The following is a 19,797-nucleotide window of genomic DNA, read 5'->3' as shown; positions in this document are numbered from 1 at the left end:
TTATCATGTCCAGTACATGTCCTGACAAGAAAATGGATGTAATTCACAGCTGAAACAAACCACAAACAGAAGGCCATCCAATGTAAGTCTTCCACTTTAACTGTGCAAACTTTAAGTGCTCTACAAATACCAAAGCCTCAAGTAGGAATTATCTTATAGACCTCTTTCCACGAACTGTTTGGTTGGGAAAAAAAAAAAACGGACTTACATATGATAAAGTTTAAGGATTCAATTAATTTAGTTACTTATGACGTGAGGTCATACAAACTTACAGGAGGCTGGAGTATTATAGCCTACGACAACCCATACTGGCATATTGTTTTCATTTGCAGTTTTTAGATTATTTTTTTGGTTAGATTTTAGTCTTACACTTGGTTTGCAAAATGTCAGTTTTGTCAAGTAACATCAAGTTGTCGATTTATATATTTTACAAGTGGAATAGTGGACATCGGCCTCTATTACGTCTGCAGGAACAGAGCTGATTATTTGTAGGCTATTATCATTTAATGTATTTGGCAAGAGCTGAGCTGTAAATCGTTAGTTTGTTCTATCATTTGTCATCATTTTATGTATTTACTCTAACTTGAAGCGTCGGTTCCAAACATTACTGAAACTATTTATGGCCCGGCTGTTCCCTGCTCTCGATCAACAAGCGGCACCGCGCGTGACGACAGCGGCGGAAATATTTTTTTTGCGCTATTCAAAATGGCACCGTCTCAATCAGGAAGTGAAGAAAACAACTACGAAGAATAAGTTGGATAAAACCCCGTGTCCCCGTCGCTTTGACGCGAGTCTTCGCTCAAAATCAGTCCGCGCGGTCGGGGTTTGGATCGAGATTAAGCAACGCATCGACGGTGAGTGTAAATTCGAGGGATACGGCGAAAAGGAGAGCGACACATCGGCAGCTGCTTTATAACGAGATGCGTTCAGGGCAGCCTCTCCTAGACGCGCACGTTTTATACGAAGGGCTACGCCGGTTTTAAGCGGTTGGCTTTTGAGTTAAGCATTATTACAGGAGATGTTATCGATTCACTTGTATTGCGTTTAGACCGAGGAGAGTAGAGCCAGATGGAGCAAATATAAGAGACACAATAAAGGACATTTAAAAAAAAAAAAAAAAAAAAAAAAAAAAAAAAAAAAAAAAAAAAAAAAGAGGCCGGTGGCTAACAAAGCTAGCTCGTTACTTAGTTATAAGCTATCGCTTTGATGTTAGCTGAGCAGCAAGTATTGTAGCGCTACCAGAAAATAATAATAAAAAAAGATAGCACTGCTTTTAGAAAGAGAAACACGCGCGTTTATGCAATTGCTCCAGAAAGTGAAATATTTTCCTATGAAGTCAAAGAAATCATCACAGCAATTCTTTTGTAAACTACGTCGATCGTTTTAAACCTTTTCAGGCAAATGTACAAAACGAACATACCCTGTCGGAAAAAAGGCTACGAGCTATGCTAACCTAGCGAGCACAATTAGCCATCTAAAGTATCCATCGTATCGGGAAACTAGTGTGGGATTTGATGTATTGTTGGGTTTTTTTTGTTTGTTTTGGTTTTTTTTAGCCGGCCGCAATGATTGAACTTTAGAAATAAAAGAGTGGGAAATCAACAGCGCGTTTGTTTGCTCGCCTGCCCCCCGTGTTGGATGAATCGTTATGTCGCTCGGCCGAGCTAACAGCGGTGTTAGTGAGACCGTACGGAGCTGCTTTCTTTTTTTGGGCTGCTTTTCCTTTGTGCTGCGCAGAGACCAGAGACCAGAGACCAGTGTTGTCGCCTCTCTACTTTTTTTCCTCTCCGGTGGAAGCCACATTTTTGTTTTGTTTTGTTGCTTTGCTCCCGTATTAATCGCAGGGGAAAAAAACAACGTTACTCTAAAGGCGATCACGATGACATATGTACACACTTTTTTTTCTTTTCTTTTTTTTTAATATCATAAACACGTAAACCGGGAGGAAATGTTAAGACAACGCTGGTTGAATTTCAGGAGAGGCGATGGTATTTGCGCTTTCGTGTGATCTCAGGGCACCTTGAGTAAGTTTAAAACTCCTCCGAAAGCTTAAAGGACAACGTGTGCCTCTCGTGTTGTCGTTACACGAATAAACAAAACCGTAACAGCTAAAAGTTTTAAGCATTTTTTTTTTTGGAAACGATCAACTTTGGGTCGTCGGCTGTTATGCCGTATGGATTACATGTAAATCACGTGTGGGGAAAAACCACACATTTTTCATGAATTTACACGTTATTTATTGTGTATTTATTTATCCAGTCGTAACAATTAGATGTTGCCAGGAGATAAGTGGCTATAGCGTGTGTAATCGTGTGTAATGACACTATAACCACCATTATGTAACTATTAGGAGAGTTAAGGGTAACAATGTCACTGGTGTTTACTTGCTTTTATAATGTGAGATATAACGATATTTGTATGATGTTTTCAAACAAAGCATACTGGTATTTGTTTGGGATGACTCAGAATGCTGAAGGAGTGACGAGAAGGAAATGAAAATCACTCTTAACAAAGCTGTCCCCTCCAGTTCTTTTTCTTTCATGCAATTTTCACTCTTTGGTTTCCACCGTGTCTGTCGCCTGCAGCAAAGGCTAGTCGGGGCTTATGCAAGCCTTGACACAGTTGGTTACCATGGTGGCTGGCTCCCCCCCCCCCCCTCTACCCTAATTATGTCATTCTCCTTGTGTTGATGGATAGTATGTGGTGGCTGTGAAATGAAAAAAACATGCCATATGTTTCTGCTGTCTCCGTTTTAGTCAAGGGCCCCCTACCCCTTGTGACGTGGTCAATGGCCTTGGTGTCATTTGCTCCCTCTTGCAGCCAGATCTGCCTCCACCTCCCAGACTTTTATAGCGACAAACAGGCTGTTATTTAGTTTCACCTGTCCACCACCTAGAATGCTGCATCCGCATGATAAATGTTCTTAAAGATAACCCTACGCAGACAGGAAAATGGCTTTGGTTTGGTGGAACTGAAATTATACTAATTCCCGGAAGGTCAATATTTTAAGGATGTGTGTAAATGTCAGGCGTGCATACAGAGCAATAGTAGTGAAGGCAAAGTCAGAACAACCCTTGTGTGTGTTCATGTGAGTGCTTATGCTGCACTGCCCCCTCCCACCCCCCTTTTTTCTAATTTCCCACTGTGACAGACAATTGATGGCTGCTTGCCCTGCAGGGACTCTGAGGGTCACAACACACCAGAGCTGTTGGTGCTGTGTTTAGCTGTGAGAATGATACACAAAGAACATGGGGGTATTTCTCAAAGCAGGATTAGCAAGTTAACGAGATAACTTTTAAAAGTGTGAAGACAAGTCCACCACAGTGTTCCTTTTTAGAAATGTTAATGTAATGTTCAGGCTTTTGTTAAAAGCATGTAATGTAATGCAGTTATCACCAGGATGCAAGTTTTGGGAACTCCTCTTGGTTTTGGTGAGCTCAAAAAGCTCAACCATGGCTCATGCCCCCTGCTGTTTCTGACTTGGCCTCCAGTCTCCCTCTTTCCTTGCTAGCTCTTTTTCTCCCCTCTCCAATTGGTGCCGGTGATAAATCTCATTTATGGCCCCATGGGTTGATTAGAGTGAGAGTGAAAAACATGGAGTGGAGGAGGGGAATTGGACCTAGGTAATATGTTTGATTCAGTTGCTGCTTTCCCGGAATCTGGCCTCCATTATATGATAGTTCACGTGTTAAACATAATATGGATGTTTTGTCGGAGGAGAGTGAAAGAACCAGATGTTGCGGATATGTGGCCATAGTGTTCACGTCTACACTGTCAAAAGAAGCAAACAGGTCCTTGATGTTGGTCTGTTTGAGTATCCCCTGTCCCAACTAGTATCCAGACGTGAAGGCGATGTGGATTCCCCCCCAAGCCACATACGAGCTCTGTAAGAGACGACTGCAATGCAGGAGAGCATGCTACACTCTGGCATGCTTCACTGCTTTGCTTTATGATTTTCTGTGGAGAAAGTGTGTTAGAATCCTCCTGAGAAAAGCAAACTATGGTTTCCAAAAGGGAAGGAAATGCAAGATAAATATTAGTGTCTGCAGCGATGGGTGACTGAACACAGCATATGTCATTGATTCAGTTATCAGCTTTGACTTAAAACCGACTTCACGTGATAAACAGGGACGTAACGGAAGTTACTTGAAGGATGGTGAACAACCGAGGCTGTAAAAGTTGTCATGTTTTGTAGTAGAGTAGAGAATATATGCCATATTTGGACTTTAAGGTCCAACGTGTAAGATTTAAGGCCGTTCTTGTACTACCACTGTGTACATTGAAAGGAGATAGTGAGTCAGTGTTGCGTGCAGACAGTCTGCCGTCAGTCCAGCTCTCATTGGTTTAATTAAGCATACTCTTGCCCTGCAGTAACTTAGTAGTTGGTTGGTTGTCTTTTTATAGCTGATGGTTGTAAAGTTATATTGCGTGGATAAACTATAAAAATGATGATTGGTTAAGCCTATAGTTTACATTATAGCATTCTTACCTCATTTTGTAGATGTTGCGGATATGTTACCTCATTTTGTAGCCTTAACATGCATGTTAAGGCTACAAAATGTTGTGGCTGTTTTTTGTTTTTTTTCCCCCGTTTGGTTTATATTTTCATTAGCTGCACTAAAGATTTATTTTGGATTGTCCGAACAAGGTCAGTGCGCCTGGTTTGTTTGCCTGCTTCAGTTGGGATGATAGCTCGATGACGAGGTAATGGAGCGCTTCACATACAGCTATACTGAACCACAACAAACAGCTAACATATTAACACTGTCAGTAACATTATATAATTAGTTATAGCCAAAGTTTGAAATATAGGCAGATGAAATATGATATTGAACATCAAAAACTTTACCAATGGTTCCAATTTTGCCTAACTGCAATTTTTATTTATTCAGAATTTGTTGTCCTCGTGCCTCAAGGTACCAGAAAAGTCGTTAATCTTGAATCTTTGTTAAGCCGCTGCATTGTTTGTGTTTCTAGGAGAACTTTACTTGTCCTTTTACAAACATGTTACACCCTAAAGCCTGAAGTCAGTGTAACGAACCATTTCTCATTCTTGCTCTCTTGAACACTGACTCTAAATTCATCCCAGGATATTATTTAATGTGTCTGTTAGGGAGAGACAACAACATGTTAATCACAAAACGGAATGGCCGACCTGTTTGGGTCTACCTACTCCGCTGCACACCTGAGCCTGTTGAGTTTCATCGACACCCTGTGCCAAATCTGGACCTTATTCACCCTGCCATATGTGTATTTTTTTTTTTTACTGTTGGCAGCCAGTTTATTTATCTTAACTCGCCTTTGTCCTTAAAAAGCCGCTCGGTTAATATCGCTTGGTGTTGTTCGGTTGTATTTATGCGTGTTTTGGGAATTTAAAAAAAAAAAAATTCCTCGTCTTCAACCTATCCTTCACAGTTATTGAGGCAGCGTCAGAGGTGGGATTTGTAAGAAGATTAAATGGATTTGAGCCAGAACAGAATGGGTTGTGGCGAACATGACCTCTTATTGGAGTAGGACAATGCAGTATGACACTGTAACTGAGATTTGAAATGAAAGTGATAGTTTACTTGCACAGCTGTACTGATACAGGACTTCTTGGGAATGCAGAAATTTATATGGAAGAGTTCAAACAAATCTGATAACAATATCTCAGCTGATGTACTGTTTGTTTTTTTGTGGCCCAGAAAGGCATTGGGTTGGACTACTTTAGAGTTGAAAATTAAACTTAGCAGTGCTTTTCGTCCGCACATATGTCTGGCATTTCTTTACTTCAGTCACTTCAGTTTCCACTGGGGCTGCTTTTGGGTGCGTGCGTGCGCACGCTACTAAACATGTAACGTGCACATGCACATGTGAGGCGACGCTGTCGACTGCAGGTTGCAGTGAAAAACGTTCTCTCGCTCCCCCCTGCCGTTCCCACTTTGGAATTAGGGTATAAACTTCTGTCCTGCGCGCCTTAAATCAGGCAAGTTAATTTCGATGAAAACAAAATCGATCAGCCAGACTGACTCGTATAACTGGGGAGAGTCCTTTGAAAGAGGCCGGGACTCCTGCTCAGCCTGTCTGGGCTGGAGGAGGAGGAAAACGGACGAGGCGAAGTTCAGAGGGCAGCTTTCTGTTTGGCTCGTTGTAGCTCATTGTCACCTCCATCGCTGCAATCGGAGATCTCTTTCTAATTGATATGTGGCCTAATGAACGAATTAACACACAACACTGACAACTTTTGCTACTATGATTTTGTTCAGGAACCTTATTGTTCTGAAAATCCACCCGTGACTTTGAAATGGATGCTGATTTAGAGCTCCCCCTGAATGTCTCAAAGTGAGCTTTCAGGGCAGCTCAAGCGGAGCTCCCCTTAGCTCTCTTGTAATTCAACATACACCAAGTCAGACTGTAACAGACAGTGATTTTTTTTTTTTCTTACACAATCAAAAGTATAATGTAAGGCACACCAAAGGACATTTTGTTGGGAGATGTCACACGTTCCTGCCAAAATTTCCGTCTGTCTGAACAGTGCATGCCCTTTGAGGAGCTGTTGATCCGAAGAATAGACAGTAATCAAATCTTATTATGGGATAGAAACAGCTCTGAAATTTTGACTGACTTATCTGTAAATTGTCCATTGAGCACTTGTTAATTTTTTTTGTTTACTGAATTTTTAATTTTGGTCTTTGACCTTATTGTTGTATTTTTTTAATCACTTGTACAGAATTTGTTGAGAACATGTGCCTGTCTGACTGATTTTCACCATGCTTTACTGCCTCTCTGTGATGTTATTGTTCAAGAGTACGAATGGAGCCTCAGTTGATTCGTCAGGCAGCTCTCAGCTGAAGTCAAACGATGAACTGAAGTGAACTTAGTGAACAGACACAGACTGACGCTCTGCAAGTGGCACAATATTCTCACGCCTGCCAGAAAAGTGAGGTCAGTTTGAATGGAGTAAAGTGCTGTCTGGATTTGAACAGTGGTGGAGCCCGGTTCACAGGATTTTAATCATTAGTGTGTTTTACATTAGTGTGTCAGTGTGATTTAAAAAAAAAAAAAAAAATGTATGCACTCCAGTTGAGTAGTCCACTTCCCTGTGCTATGTTGCTTGGTTTTGAAATGTGCATCTGATAGCTTTTGCTGGGTGTTATGACTGACTCTCTGAATAACCACAGCTGAGAAGGGGTGGAGATTCAGAGGCCTGGAACCAGTTGTGTCCAATCAGCAGCTTGGTCCGTCCGGGGGTTCAGACTGGGCGAGAGGCAACAGCCAGTGCCACTGGCTTGCTGTCACAGGAAGAAAGAGGAATGGACATGAGGAAAATTGAGACATGACAGCATATAGTGGGTTGCTACACTGCAAGAGAGCAACTGTGGTGGATGTAGAAAAATACCATGCCTTTACTAGAAAGAAAAGAGAGAGGGGTAGTGATGGAAATGTAGAAATAGGGAATATCAGTGAGAGTATGGGGCCAGTGGTAGAGACTGTAAGAATGATTTAGAGGGAGCGTGGCAGTAAAAGAGAAGGAGCTGGTCCACATTTTGAGTATAAAAAAGGCCTATATGAGTGGACAACAGCATAAAGGTGGGACGTCTCTGAAGGCAAACTCTGCCCCCCAAAAAAGAGAGGTTTTCTGATGAACATGGATTTACCATGATCACTGGATTTACTGAGAAGTGATGTTGGAAAAATTACTCAGAGGCTTGGTTCAAAATCAAACAAATGGGACATTTATTCTTGCAAGAAGGAGCACATACATGCACCCTCAAAGAGAGGTGTCCAGCAGTGCTCTCAGATCTCCTCCGCAGGGCAGCTTTTATACAGTGTGACAAACATTTGCCAGTCACCCCCATTCCCTTTGTATCTGCTTTCGTATGGTAATACTGAGTTGGGTCACAAAATAAGGACACAGGGGAGTCATCAATTAGATGCAGAAAGTAAAACAATAAAACAATAAAGGAATCACTTGCAAATAAGAGAGAAAACCCAAGAGACTTTCCGGAGCCACAATGCAAACAAGAGGAAGGGACACATCTTTTCTTTTTTTTTCCATCAGATGTATTATTCACCCCACTTACAAGTGAAATGATAATATTCGATCGGTTTTGAAAAAAAAAACAATCGTGTCATTTGAGCCCCAAATGAGTTTGAGTTTTTGTATTTCTATAACATCATTCTGTGAATGTCATGCAAAACTTAAAAAGGCGACAAACAATAATACCTTACATCGGCGCAGACAGATACATGTGCGAAAAAGTACACAGACTTTGCATACGAGTGAGAAAACAAAACTCTTGCAAATTTGTTAAAGTTCAAACATGCCACTGTCTGTTCACCTAACTCGTTAGCCCAGAGCAATGAAGGCTGAAGAGCTGCACACTGCAAGCGCGTGTCATCATTCTTCCATTCTGGGGGAATTAGATGATGGAGGAAAACGGGGCAAAGAGGCAGCTAAGTGGATCGTTCTCTCTTTGATCTAGTCAGCCTTTGATCTATTTCTGGTGGGTGCTGGTGGTAGAAGTAGAGGGATTTGCTCCTAAATGAGTGTCATCAAGCCACTGTAAACCATTGTTTTCAATGTTTTTCTCCCTCTTTGCTCTTTGTACTTCCTTGTAGTCAGAATCTTCACCGTTCTTTTGTCTTAGCTCTCTGGGCATTTTCCCCCTAGCTGCACGTTTCTTTTAATTTTTTTTATTTCCTACAACAAAGCCATCCTCTGAACCACAAGAGCTCAATTAAGTTCATGTCTTATGGATAAATTACTTTAATGTCTCCTTCAGCTGGTGTGTGTGGGCACAACGATATTCATTATGATAGTAAAATGGTGCTGAATAGCCACTTGGAACGGCTCGATGAAGATTTAATTAGGTATAATCGTTAGTCACTCGCAAGTCCCTAAATCTTTGAACCCTGTTAGACCAAATAATTAAAATAACTGCCTGTTTGTTCAGTGTGGCCCTCTGTGCTGCCCCAGTCCAGAGAGACTCTTTGATAAATATTTCAATGGAGGGGAAATGCAATAACAACAGACTCTTAAAACCAAATTTGTTTCCATTTCCCGGCTTTTGATAAGACAGCAGATTCAGTTACACAGTCATTCGATCATTATTCTCTGTCCAGTGTCCTACTCGTTTAATGGGCTCTTCACAGCCCCTCTATGGCAAAGACTGTTGGACTGAGTGGAAATTCGGTTCTGAGGAGGGGAACAGGGGCAGATAGGTAGCTAATGTCAATGTCCTTCAATGTATATGCCACGCGCGCGCGCATGTGCACACACTGGTAAGTATAAACCCTTTGTGTCAAAAAAAGGTGCTGATTAATAATGTAGGCTGTTTTGAATGATGGGGCCCTCTGTTTCCCTGGGAAGTAACTTGTTCCTTTTATAAATATTTCATCACAGTAGCTAATGAATCCAGCCAGTCAGGGCAATCATAACCAGCTAACAGCCCCCTTGCTGCTCTGGTGTAACGCAGCTGGGCCCTGATCATTTCTAACCTGATTACTGGCGTTGTTGATGGACTCGGATTGGTGATGAGTGAGTGTTGTGCATTGGATTGAATGGTTTTTGCCAGCTGTCTTGTTAGTAGGAAAGACATGACTGGAGAGTGAGTGACGGATGCCCACAGAGCGCCGTCACATGAGAAAAGTATGTATGCTTACATCATTGCAGTGCATGCAGGGATACTGAACGTGCAGTTGTGTCACTTTCATGGCCTACTTGGCCGTTTAAACGCACAGGCTCCAGAGTTTCACTTTCAAAATGTTCCTGAAAGAAACATAAAATGAACACACCGACCTCAAAGATGACACACAGTGACGACAAGAGACCAAAATGTCAAGACACCCAACATGTCTCTTTCAGCCACACCATTTGTAGTTGTTTGGTGTCCCTGTCAGTCTGGTTGCCTTGGTCCTATATAGAAAAGGCCAGAGGTGCTTTTGTGTGTGTGTGTGTGTGTGTGTGTGTGTGTGTGTGTGTGTGTGTGTGTGTGTGTGTGTGTGTGTGTGTGTGTGTGTGTGTGTGTGTGTGTGTGTGTGTGTGTGTGTGTGTGTGTGCTGAGGAGCCCGTTGTTTCATATAACCCTGGTTACTACATCACGCTGTCTCTCTCCCAATCTTTTTTGAATCACTTCTCCTGTCATTTCTGCTCAGATTTGTGACCAGTGACCACAGACGGGCAAAAACAGCAGCAGCAGCTGCGCCGCGCTTGTTCAGCCTGTATTGCCGTGAACTTGACGGAGCCCATACAGCATTTGACAGACTTATAAAACAAATATACTCGCAACAGTGCTTGAACAGTAGACTTGAGTTGAGGTTTTCGATCAGTGTCGCACATAAATTCGGAATTTAAATGGAAATGAAAAAGCTGGATAGAATATGTCTGCTGTGCACACCTGTTGAGCTGCATGGGCCTGGTTTTGAAAATGAGGATAATGCAGATGAAGTGTTGAAGGATCTTCTCAATACCTTGAAAAGGAAACCGTAGTGACCAAAAGAAAAGATCAGATGGGTGGGACTGAGAGTTAAGGAATACCTGTGAGAGGTGATGATGAGGTCACAGTATAGAAGGATCAGGTTTAAAGAATGAATCTTGATTATTATGCTGTAGGTCAGACACAAAATGAGGACTGGTGGCCACGAAAGAACAAAAATCATAATTTTCTGCTTGTCTTATATTTCCTTTTACCAGTGGTCTTGCTGCTGGATGTAAAGAGTGACATGTGCACCAATGTGTACGTGTTTTACAACTTTATAATCAGAATGCCTTAAAGGTACCGTGACTTATTCCATCATATGTGTGCGTGCCGGGTACATTTGTGAAGTGAGATGGCACACGCGCCAGGCAGCGTGGTGGTTCTCCTCGTGAGTCTTAATCGTGACTTAGTAGCTTAAGGAAGTCACACTTCCCAGGATGATCCCCATGTGCTCTGGCAGCTGCTGATAGTAAAGGCCACCAGCACACAATTAGGCAGGCCTCTGTACCTCGCACTGCCTTCTACCTCTTACCTGTTGTGCTTGCGAGCACATGTTGGGTGCCGCAGCTAACAGCACACGTCGTGTGTTTTTAAAGGGACAGGGGCAAGCTACTCGTTAAATTTCAAGCTGGCTGGCAGGCGCAGTGACTCGCACAGCTGAGGGGAACCACAAATGGTCACGGCACTGGAAATACTGTGACTGTTTAAATTCATTTGATCTCCATGTGTCCTGCCCTTTTGCTGTGATATGTTCAGTCAATAGTGTGTGGGGTTGTTTCAGTTTTGAAAGATTTTACAAATAATGGCCCCGACCTGCTTGCAGTAAGCTCTTGCATCAGGCCACCCAGGGAGAGCGATAGAGGGGGAGATGCACAAAGGAGGGGAGGGTGGGGGGATGGAGGGTGGGGAGTGGGGGTGGCTGCACAAAGCCAGCAGTAACCTTTGACATAATTAACAGATTTATGAGATTACACTGCCGAAATCTTTCTGTCTTTCTGAAACATGTATAGGAATATATATATATATATATATATATATATATATATATATATATATATATATACAGTACATATATATATATATATATATATATATAAAAATATAAAACTCATGTAAAATATTAAAAAAATTATATATATATATATATAAATATATAAAAAAAAGGTATTTAAAGATGTTGGTGGACAGTGCAAATAGAGTGCACGGATATCAAGGTGCTGTTGTCGTTCTTAGCCGAAAACAGGAGCACCGGATCAAACGGTAGGCATTTGGCTCCCTTGACTGTCCGGCCGATGCCGAGCGCAGCAAACCGTTCGTTTATGTAAATGTAGAAGAGGGTTTCACTCAAGCGGCATCCTCATCTAACCCTTTCTTGTTTTTGAGTGATTTTATTTGATCCTGTAGTTCTTTTAGTGTAATTGGGTATTCGAGCAGGTCCTGAAACGTTGTAGTTCATATTGCATGCGTTTGTGCTGTTTATTCTTCTCAATGGTTTACCCATTCACCTTCATGTCTCAATAGCATGTATGCTGTGGTTGTCTGGGTCTCTATAATTATGGTTCAATAGGTTCCTTAGGTGCTTTCTCCTAATACAGACTATTAATCCAAATACTGACTAAGTAGAGAGATTTTTAAAAAACCAAGCAGGATTATGCCATAACATCACCTGCGTACGTTTTTTTGTTGTTGAATGGACTTGTTGTCTCTCATTCTGCAGTAGGATTTTATTTATTGTTTTCTTTCTCACATACTGCCAATGTTCTTCCTACCGATAGCTTTCTCCATCGCATCCCTCTTCCTCTCGGTAGAAGTTAGGAGTAGCAGGGGGTGTTGCTGTTTTCCGGTAATGAGAGGCTTTACAGGAAGGGGAATATCTGGGACCACTCCTACAATGATCAGTATCGATTTTCCTCAGAGACTCGCTGGAGGGCTGGGGGTTGGGGAACAGGGGACAGTAAAAGACATTTTTCTGTTGCTAAGAGACAGTAACTGGCATGGTACTGTTTGGTGACGTGGTTGGGGGAACGAGGGCATTATGGGGAAGACATAGGCAGATTTGCTCTTTATTAATCACTGTGTTTGACAAGAAGCATTTTGGCCTTTTGAAACGGTGAGGAGAAGCGATGGTGGTCATCGACTGCGGTTTGAGGGCGAAGAGGGTGGCGGACTGAAAGATGCCTGCCGGCTGAGGCCAATCGGGAAAAGTCTTTTCAGCTCTTCTGGGCAGTCACATATTCTGACTTTGACATACACTGATTAGTTGTTGAGGTAAAATCTCTCAAATACCCCTTTAATACCAAAAACTTGGTTCTAGAGAAAACGAAAGACAGAAATGTAAATTAAGTTTCAGAGACATCACTGCTAAACCACAGAATTCAGTAGAATGACATTATCAAATGTTTTCCCCTTTTTTTCTGCCTTTCTGTTCTTTTTTTTAATTTTTATAGTGTTTAGTCCAGTACATGAATGTTGCCTAAGTGAAATTGAATCGGTGTAAGACTCAGGTGAAATAAGGCAAAGGGAGGGTTGAATACGGTGTGTTCACCTGGTCAGATCATAGCGACCTGTAGCCTGCATGTTACGCTGAAACGGGTATAAGAATACTTTGACTTTTTTTTTTTTTTTTTTTTTTTTTTTTAATCTCTGTGACCTAAATGGGCTCAATGCTTGAAAACCTTCAATACATCAAAACCTGCAGTGTCCTAAACGATGTTACATTGAGTACATTTGTACCAACAGGGCCACATAAGGCGCTGAGTACACAGTCCCTGACCACCCTTAGCTGCGTTGCCTTCCCGTCTCTGCTTTCATCTGGATTTTGTAGGCTGGAAGCAGGTCATACATATTCAAGAAAATATCTAATATCCTTTTGCTTCAGACCTCCTGCCTAGAAAATTTGCCAGAGTTGGTTCTTTGCAATGGGCTTCCCCACATTTGTTTCACTCTTATCTAGACAGTATCACACTGGCAGCCTGGGGCAAAAATGGCCTTGCTTTGTGCATTGGCTAGTGAATATGTTGGGTCAGGTCTCTCTCTCTCTCTCTCTCTCTCTCTCTCTCTCTCTCTCTCTCTCTCTCTCTCTCTCTCTCTCTCTCTCTCTCTCTCTCTCTCTCTCTCACTGGCACACACACAGACATACAAAGGCCCTCTTATTTAGACCCTCATGAACTCTATTAGGATTTATTACCTCAGCTTTGTCCCCTGTGAACACGTCTGGACTGTGTTCCAGATTGGGGGCAAACTGGAGGAAGGAACGATGGAAGGGCCAAAGGAGAGGAGGGTGACAGTTTGATTAGTTTGGGGCAAGGGAGTGTTACTGATGTTTCACAGAACGGCATCGTAAAGCGCTGAATGATTGGATTGATTCAGTTGTCAAACTGGTGAGATATTTTTGTACATTTTTGGTCTGGAAGTAACGCAGTTATGTTTCATATTTTGTTTCTATAATGTTTGTTGAACCAGTAGTTTATAGGTTGTGTTTCAATATCAGAGAGAAGAAGCACATCTGTTGTCAAGCATACCAGCAGTGAGCTAAAGCTGACTTCATACACATTATTCCAATTAGTACTTTCATCAAAGTGTTGGGCAGCAGAAATACTAACTGCTAGCTTTTAACTCTGTTATTTGGGCTCTGTACGAAATCATATCACTTTCCTAATTATAAGAGTGTGGGTCTAATTAATTCAGACAGATTGAAGGGGGAATCTGGGTTGTAAATCTAAACGGACAGATAACTGCTCCATAACATTTTAGGTATATTAAATAATATGCTTATACAGCACACCTGGAAATACCTGGCTGCCCACAAACTACGTTATTATTTTCTCTCTTTCTTTCACTGTAATATTTCACTATTTTCAAAAGGAATGTGTGAAAATCGAATATATTCCCAATGACACGCTAATGCAGAAAATATAAAATAGCCGTACAACAAGACAAATATACTCTGTGTGTGCGCGCGTGTGTGTGCGTGAGTGTGTGTATACAGAAGATAGACTGGAGTTAGAAGCTTGGTAGCATTGCAGGAAGCCATCTGCCTGTGTGCAGATAGTGGCTGGTGACAGAGAGGGTCTTGTGTCTCCACACTACGCTGCTTAACGCCCGATTACGCTTTAGCTTTGTGAAAGCGCTTGGTATTGTGCAGCATCTTTGTCCCATACGATTCGCACTGTCGTGGACCTCTTGCCATGGTTTTAATTGGTTCTCTAACGATTGTGGAACCTTGAGTGATGTCGAATGACAGCCAGCTAATGAGGCCTGTCAATCAATAAATATGAGCTCAAACTGCATTATGAATAAAATCTGAATTCAGGTTGTGTGGTGACAAAGGAAGCTAGAATCAGTCTTGAAATGAAAGGCCAATTGTTTGATTAATAAGCTACATATGACACATTTTTTAGTGTTTTATTATTGTATGTTTTTAGTCTAAATATCCTTTTATGTCTTCTTATATGAAGTGTACCTGTTTATATGTTTATATTTTTTTATATTTCTATACTGGACTTAATTGCTTTTCCAAAGACCTCTTGTTTACAACTTTACTTGTTGTATGTGTGGTGTTTGGTCAATTTTAAATGTTTTCAAAGAATGTACATGGCAGCTCTCAGTGCATTCCTTGATGAGGCCATTGCAAATGGACATTGTTCCAAAGTTTTGAAAAGGAAGTGGTCTTAAAGAAGTGAGATTAGTCACACTTTTAACTTCATGTCAGTGTTGTATTTCTAGTTTTGCTTCCCGAGTATAAATTAAAATAGCCATTGAATTGTGATTTGCTAAATTTCAATGACTTGTGTACTTTCCCGTGTGCCTTTGCAGCTCTTCTGATGTCTTTTCATCCTTCTCTCCGTCCACTCCATCTCCACTCCCTTCCCTTCTTCAGGTCATGGAGAGCAGTCGCCCGTGTTAAAAGTACTATCTCATACATAGCCAGCGCGTTGGTGGCGGTCGGAGGGTGTATTGTCGAAGTAAGCTGGTGGTCATGTGTGAAGCTGCGGTCTGATGCCCACCCTCCCCTCAGCACTGGCCATGGACGGGGAGCACTACCTGCACCCAGAAGGCCCTCAGCTGGACAGCAACATGTTCTCTGCGACCTCCCCTAACTTGGAGGTAGGTTGTGGGCATTTATTTGCATGTATATATAAACCCTTTCGCATGTTCACATAAATGAGATGTTTGGTAATAACCAAGTGCATATACAGTAATAAGTTGTAATTAAACATTTTTGATCGCTCCCTTTTATGTTTCGGAGAGCAAATAAATTCCTTCCAAGTAAATGAGGGTAGTTGAGTTTATTGTCTCTGTTTTTAGAAGTTAAATCAAATCCAATCTATTTATAAAGCACATCCAAAAACAGCAACAGCCGGCCAAAGTGCTGTATAATCACAACTGCAAAAAACAGAAAACAACGCAAGAAGAAATAGAAAATAATAGCAACTCTTATTCTGACTTGAAAGCCGAGAAACAAAGGTGTGTTTAAAGAATTAAAAACAGGCAGTGTAGTGGACAGCTTAATGTGCGGAGGCAACTCATTCCAGACTTAAGGGGCTACAACAGCAAAGGCACAATCTCTTATATGGGTAAACCTTTATTGTAGGACAACCAGAAGCAAATGGTCAGCGGACCTGCGTGACCTCGATGGGGCACATGGTTGTAAAAGGTCAGAGAGATAGGTGGGAGTTAGCCCATTTAATGATTTGGAGGCAAACAATAAAATCTTAAAATCAATTCTAAAACAAACAGGGAGCCAGTGAAGTGCGGGAGAAAGGGACTGCTGTTCTTGTTAAAAAAATTTGCTGCCGTATTTGGTATCAACTGTAAGCATGAGAGGGAGGGTTAACTACAACATAAAGAGCTTTACAGTAGTCAAGTCAGAATGAGATAAAGGCAGATGGGAGCATGCAAAGAGAAAATAGAATTGGTCTGAAAATAGAGGATGCTCACACCAAGGCTTACAGAAAAGCTGGTCAGACAAGTAAGACCTGAACCACCCCAGAGCAGGACCTTTTAATGCCAACACAATTCTCAAGGCGTGACATGCCGTGTCTGTGAGATCTAAAGGCTTAAAAAATATCAGAATCATTTTGGCTAAACATTTGGATAAACTCAGTTTCAGGTTTTAATTTGATTTACATTTGCCAAAAGAAATAGTCCCAAAAGGTTTTGAGCACCACAAAGTTCCCCCTAATTCCGGGTAATGGGCTGATGATTGCAATTCCAGAGAATTTCTTAAAACCTCGGCATGTAAAACTGAAATGATCACCCTCTTCATACTACACTGAGGGGAAGAGTATTGTGCAATTTCGCTGAACCGATGAGTTAAAGGCCTATTCACGTCGAAACAAAATGTAGTCAGTGTACTCGGTTATCTGTCTCGGATGGTATGTAGTTCTGAAGAATGTATGGAGCAAAGATAGACTTTATCTGGACATCCCAGTCATAGCATATATACTTGTATACTTATAATGAATTCTAAACAAACATATTTTGATACAAAATCCTTTTTGCTGTTAATTCTGCCAAAATATATCGGCGGGATTAACACTTTGCACCTTGGTTATTCGATTTTTAATGTTACAAGAAATTTGTACCGCTACTTAAAATGTTTAGCATAATTTTTGTGTGCTTTTCTTATTTCTTTTTTTTTTTTTTTTTTTTTGCATGACACATTTTCATTTTGTGTGTTTTAGAGTTCAATATATGCCTCCTCTGGTTCCTGGGGACCCTTCTCTCAGCAGGCTGGATACAGCATACACTGCCCTATGCAATCTGGAAACCAGTAAGTTAAAACAAACACGTTTCACAATGCCTTGTATAATAATGAGCTCAGAAAGATAGTGTAGCAGCAGGAAATATCACAAGTGAGGATACAGTAAGGTTGAAGTAACTTTTCACAGAGAGACGGAGAGAGAACATCCCATTACAAATACAATGTTGAGTACTCACACGCAGTGGCCTTTAGATTGAAGGCTGTACTGATGAAATGTGGCAATTTTACCCGCATGAGTTTCACACTTGAGCTAATAATGCCTTGTTGGCTCTGTGCCTCTGAATTATGATATTTTTTTTTTATTTTTTTTTGTCATTCAGACTGTGGTGTTTGTGTTGTGGGTGTATCATGAGATTTCTGCTGATGATTTGTATACTTGAGAGCAATAACATTTTTGCAACAACATTGCCACATTAAACAGCACACTTCCACTTTATCTGGAGGACACAGATATGCAAAAGCACAATAAAATGGTACACACTAATGACTAATATAAGGCGATCATTGTGGTAAAATTATGCAGGAGGAAAGCCATAGCTTCACAGTTATGTATTTGGCAAGAAGGAGCATTGCAGGAGTAATGTAAAATATAAGTAACAACAAAGAAAGTTGTTAGTTACATATTTATAATCAGAAATGGCCAAATGTAAGTACGTCTCTGATGCATAGTGCTTCAACTGCAATCAAATGATGCTGCTTCACTCGTAGTTGAATTAATTTAATGCAATATTGATGCGATACTAAGTACACGAAATTTAAAACGGCCTCTGAGGACACTTCATTTTCAGATTTAAGGTTGATTGAATGTTTACATTTGATCCAATTATTGCATCACTGACCCTCGGAGTGACCTCATACAATCAAAGCAGTACATGACCTTTTTATCCTGACGGTAAACCACCCGCTCATTGGGAATGGTCCTCTTTATCAGACCTCCTTCATTTCCTGTAGTGGGTGGCCTGGCGTCAGCCTCACCAGGGGGGGTTACACTTAACTTATTGCAACTTGACTCAGATTTTATGACCTCATCACTAAATGAGGTGTGTTTGTCTCTTTGTTCCCACATGAGGTGTGTAAGTGTGTGTAATGCAAAGGCTGTGCGGCATCTTGTCTACGTTGGCTGTGCTTAAGCAGCATGTTGCAATTGTAGTCTTTAGTGGTTAGCACTGTCACCTCACAGCAAAAAAGGTTCCGGGTTCGAATCCGGTCCTGGGCCTTTCTGTGCGAAGTTTGCATGTTCTCCCTGTGCTTGCGTGGGTTCTCTCCGGGTTCTCCGGCTTCCTCCCATCATCCAAAAACATGCACCTCAGGTCAGGTTACCTGGCGCCGCGCTAGTGGCAGCCTGCTGCAGCAGCTCCCCCCTGAGAGCCCCCCTGCTGTAGTGAAGAAATTTCCCCTCGGGGATTAATAAAGTGTATAAAAAATAAAAATCAAAAAATTTATCAGTGCCCACACTGCGTGCATCTAGCCACCGTACTGCTGGGCACTCGGGTATATTTTGGCAGCGTTTATAGCTCAGTATACGATGGTGGTTGTTGAAAATCGCAGCTGAGCCTTTTACTTGAAATGTGTTTACATGTGTTTTCCTACTTGCCTTTGGCTACTGCTGGAGCTTGGTTGTTGAGCTCACCTTTGCTCGGTTTTGGTGAAGATCTGTTTCTATTAGGGGTGGAAATTTCATTTCATATTTCTGACATTTAAACGGCTTGGAGCTAAGACTAATCTCAGAACGAGTAAGGGAGAAAGTTAGGCACAGTAAGTACAGGTATGCGAGCAAAAGAGAAGGACTAAACTTGAAACTGTCCGCATGTAATTCTGGTATTGCAAGATCAGGAATTAACCGTAACAGCAGTCTCATACAAAAGGTCACATGTACACTTCATTTTAATGCCATGGTGACACTCAATGTATCACAGCAGTGGTACAGTTTTACTTTGTTGTGTCAAAAATCCTGACTCAACTATCCGTGTGTTTAAATTCCAATAGCGGCAAGGCATTGTTTTAACAAATGCAGACATAATAAATATGTAGATAGAATGAAAGAGTTGTGTGGGTTTGTACATCTACATAAATGGTCTGTTTTGTGATTCAGTATTAAGGACTTACTATTTTGAAGATGGGATTTCCTGCTCGTGAAAGTAAAACCTTTAAAATGACACATGTCATCATTTCCAAACCTGAGTCAAATGAAACACAACTGGATGTGTATTTTGTTCAAGTTGAGGTGTTTTGTATTGTTATTGCTGTCTGTGCAGGGTTTCTTTGAAAGTGCAAGCTTCAGATGACGTGAAAGCTCAGTGTGGTTTTCAAGTTCACTTGACGTGGAATTTTCTGCCACCGAGCAGCTTTTTCAAGAGTCTTATCTCCCCCTCGGTCTTATGGTGTGCAAATATGATCAGAAACACGAGGGGTCTGTGGTTCAGCGAAAGATTGGTATGATTAGATATCATCTACTACTTCAGTGTTTGGTAATATCGACCCTCATCGAACAAGCTCAAAGCTCTGCGGTTTTGAAAATAATGTAAATTCAGTACTATTCTCTGTCAGTAAATGTTTAGTTGCAGAGTGGTG

At 41.4% G+C, this 19,797-nt stretch overlaps 1 protein-coding gene across 4 annotated transcripts in view; it reads left to right on the top strand.

Annotated features, from left to right (window-relative positions):
- The first annotated feature begins 702 nt into the window (after positions 1 to 702).
- sbno2b (strawberry notch homolog 2b) overlaps positions 703 to 19,797 on the top strand; it is a 59,923-nt gene continuing 40,828 nt past the window's right edge. For all 4 annotated transcript variants that reach the window (XM_069694847.1, XM_069694846.1, XM_069694848.1 and 1 more), the window contains exons 1-3: positions 703 to 854; positions 15,340 to 15,566; positions 17,147 to 17,235. In XM_069694847.1, the coding sequence (XP_069550948.1) occupies positions 15,459 to 15,566; positions 17,147 to 17,235 (197 nt within the window). In that variant the 5' untranslated portion in view covers positions 703 to 854; positions 15,340 to 15,458. The remainder of the gene's footprint in view (positions 855 to 15,339; positions 15,567 to 17,146; positions 17,236 to 19,797) is intronic.

The sequence above is a fragment of the Brachyistius frenatus genome, unplaced genomic scaffold (assembly GCF_029030835.1).
Source record: "Brachyistius frenatus isolate BFR_SWC_R1_liver_20210118 unplaced genomic scaffold, ASM2903083v1 Contig_18, whole genome shotgun sequence".
Taxonomy (NCBI): domain Eukaryota; kingdom Metazoa; phylum Chordata; class Actinopteri; family Embiotocidae; genus Brachyistius; species Brachyistius frenatus.
Note: the sequence above shows the minus strand (reverse complement) of the source record. Positions and strands in the feature narration are given on the sequence as shown.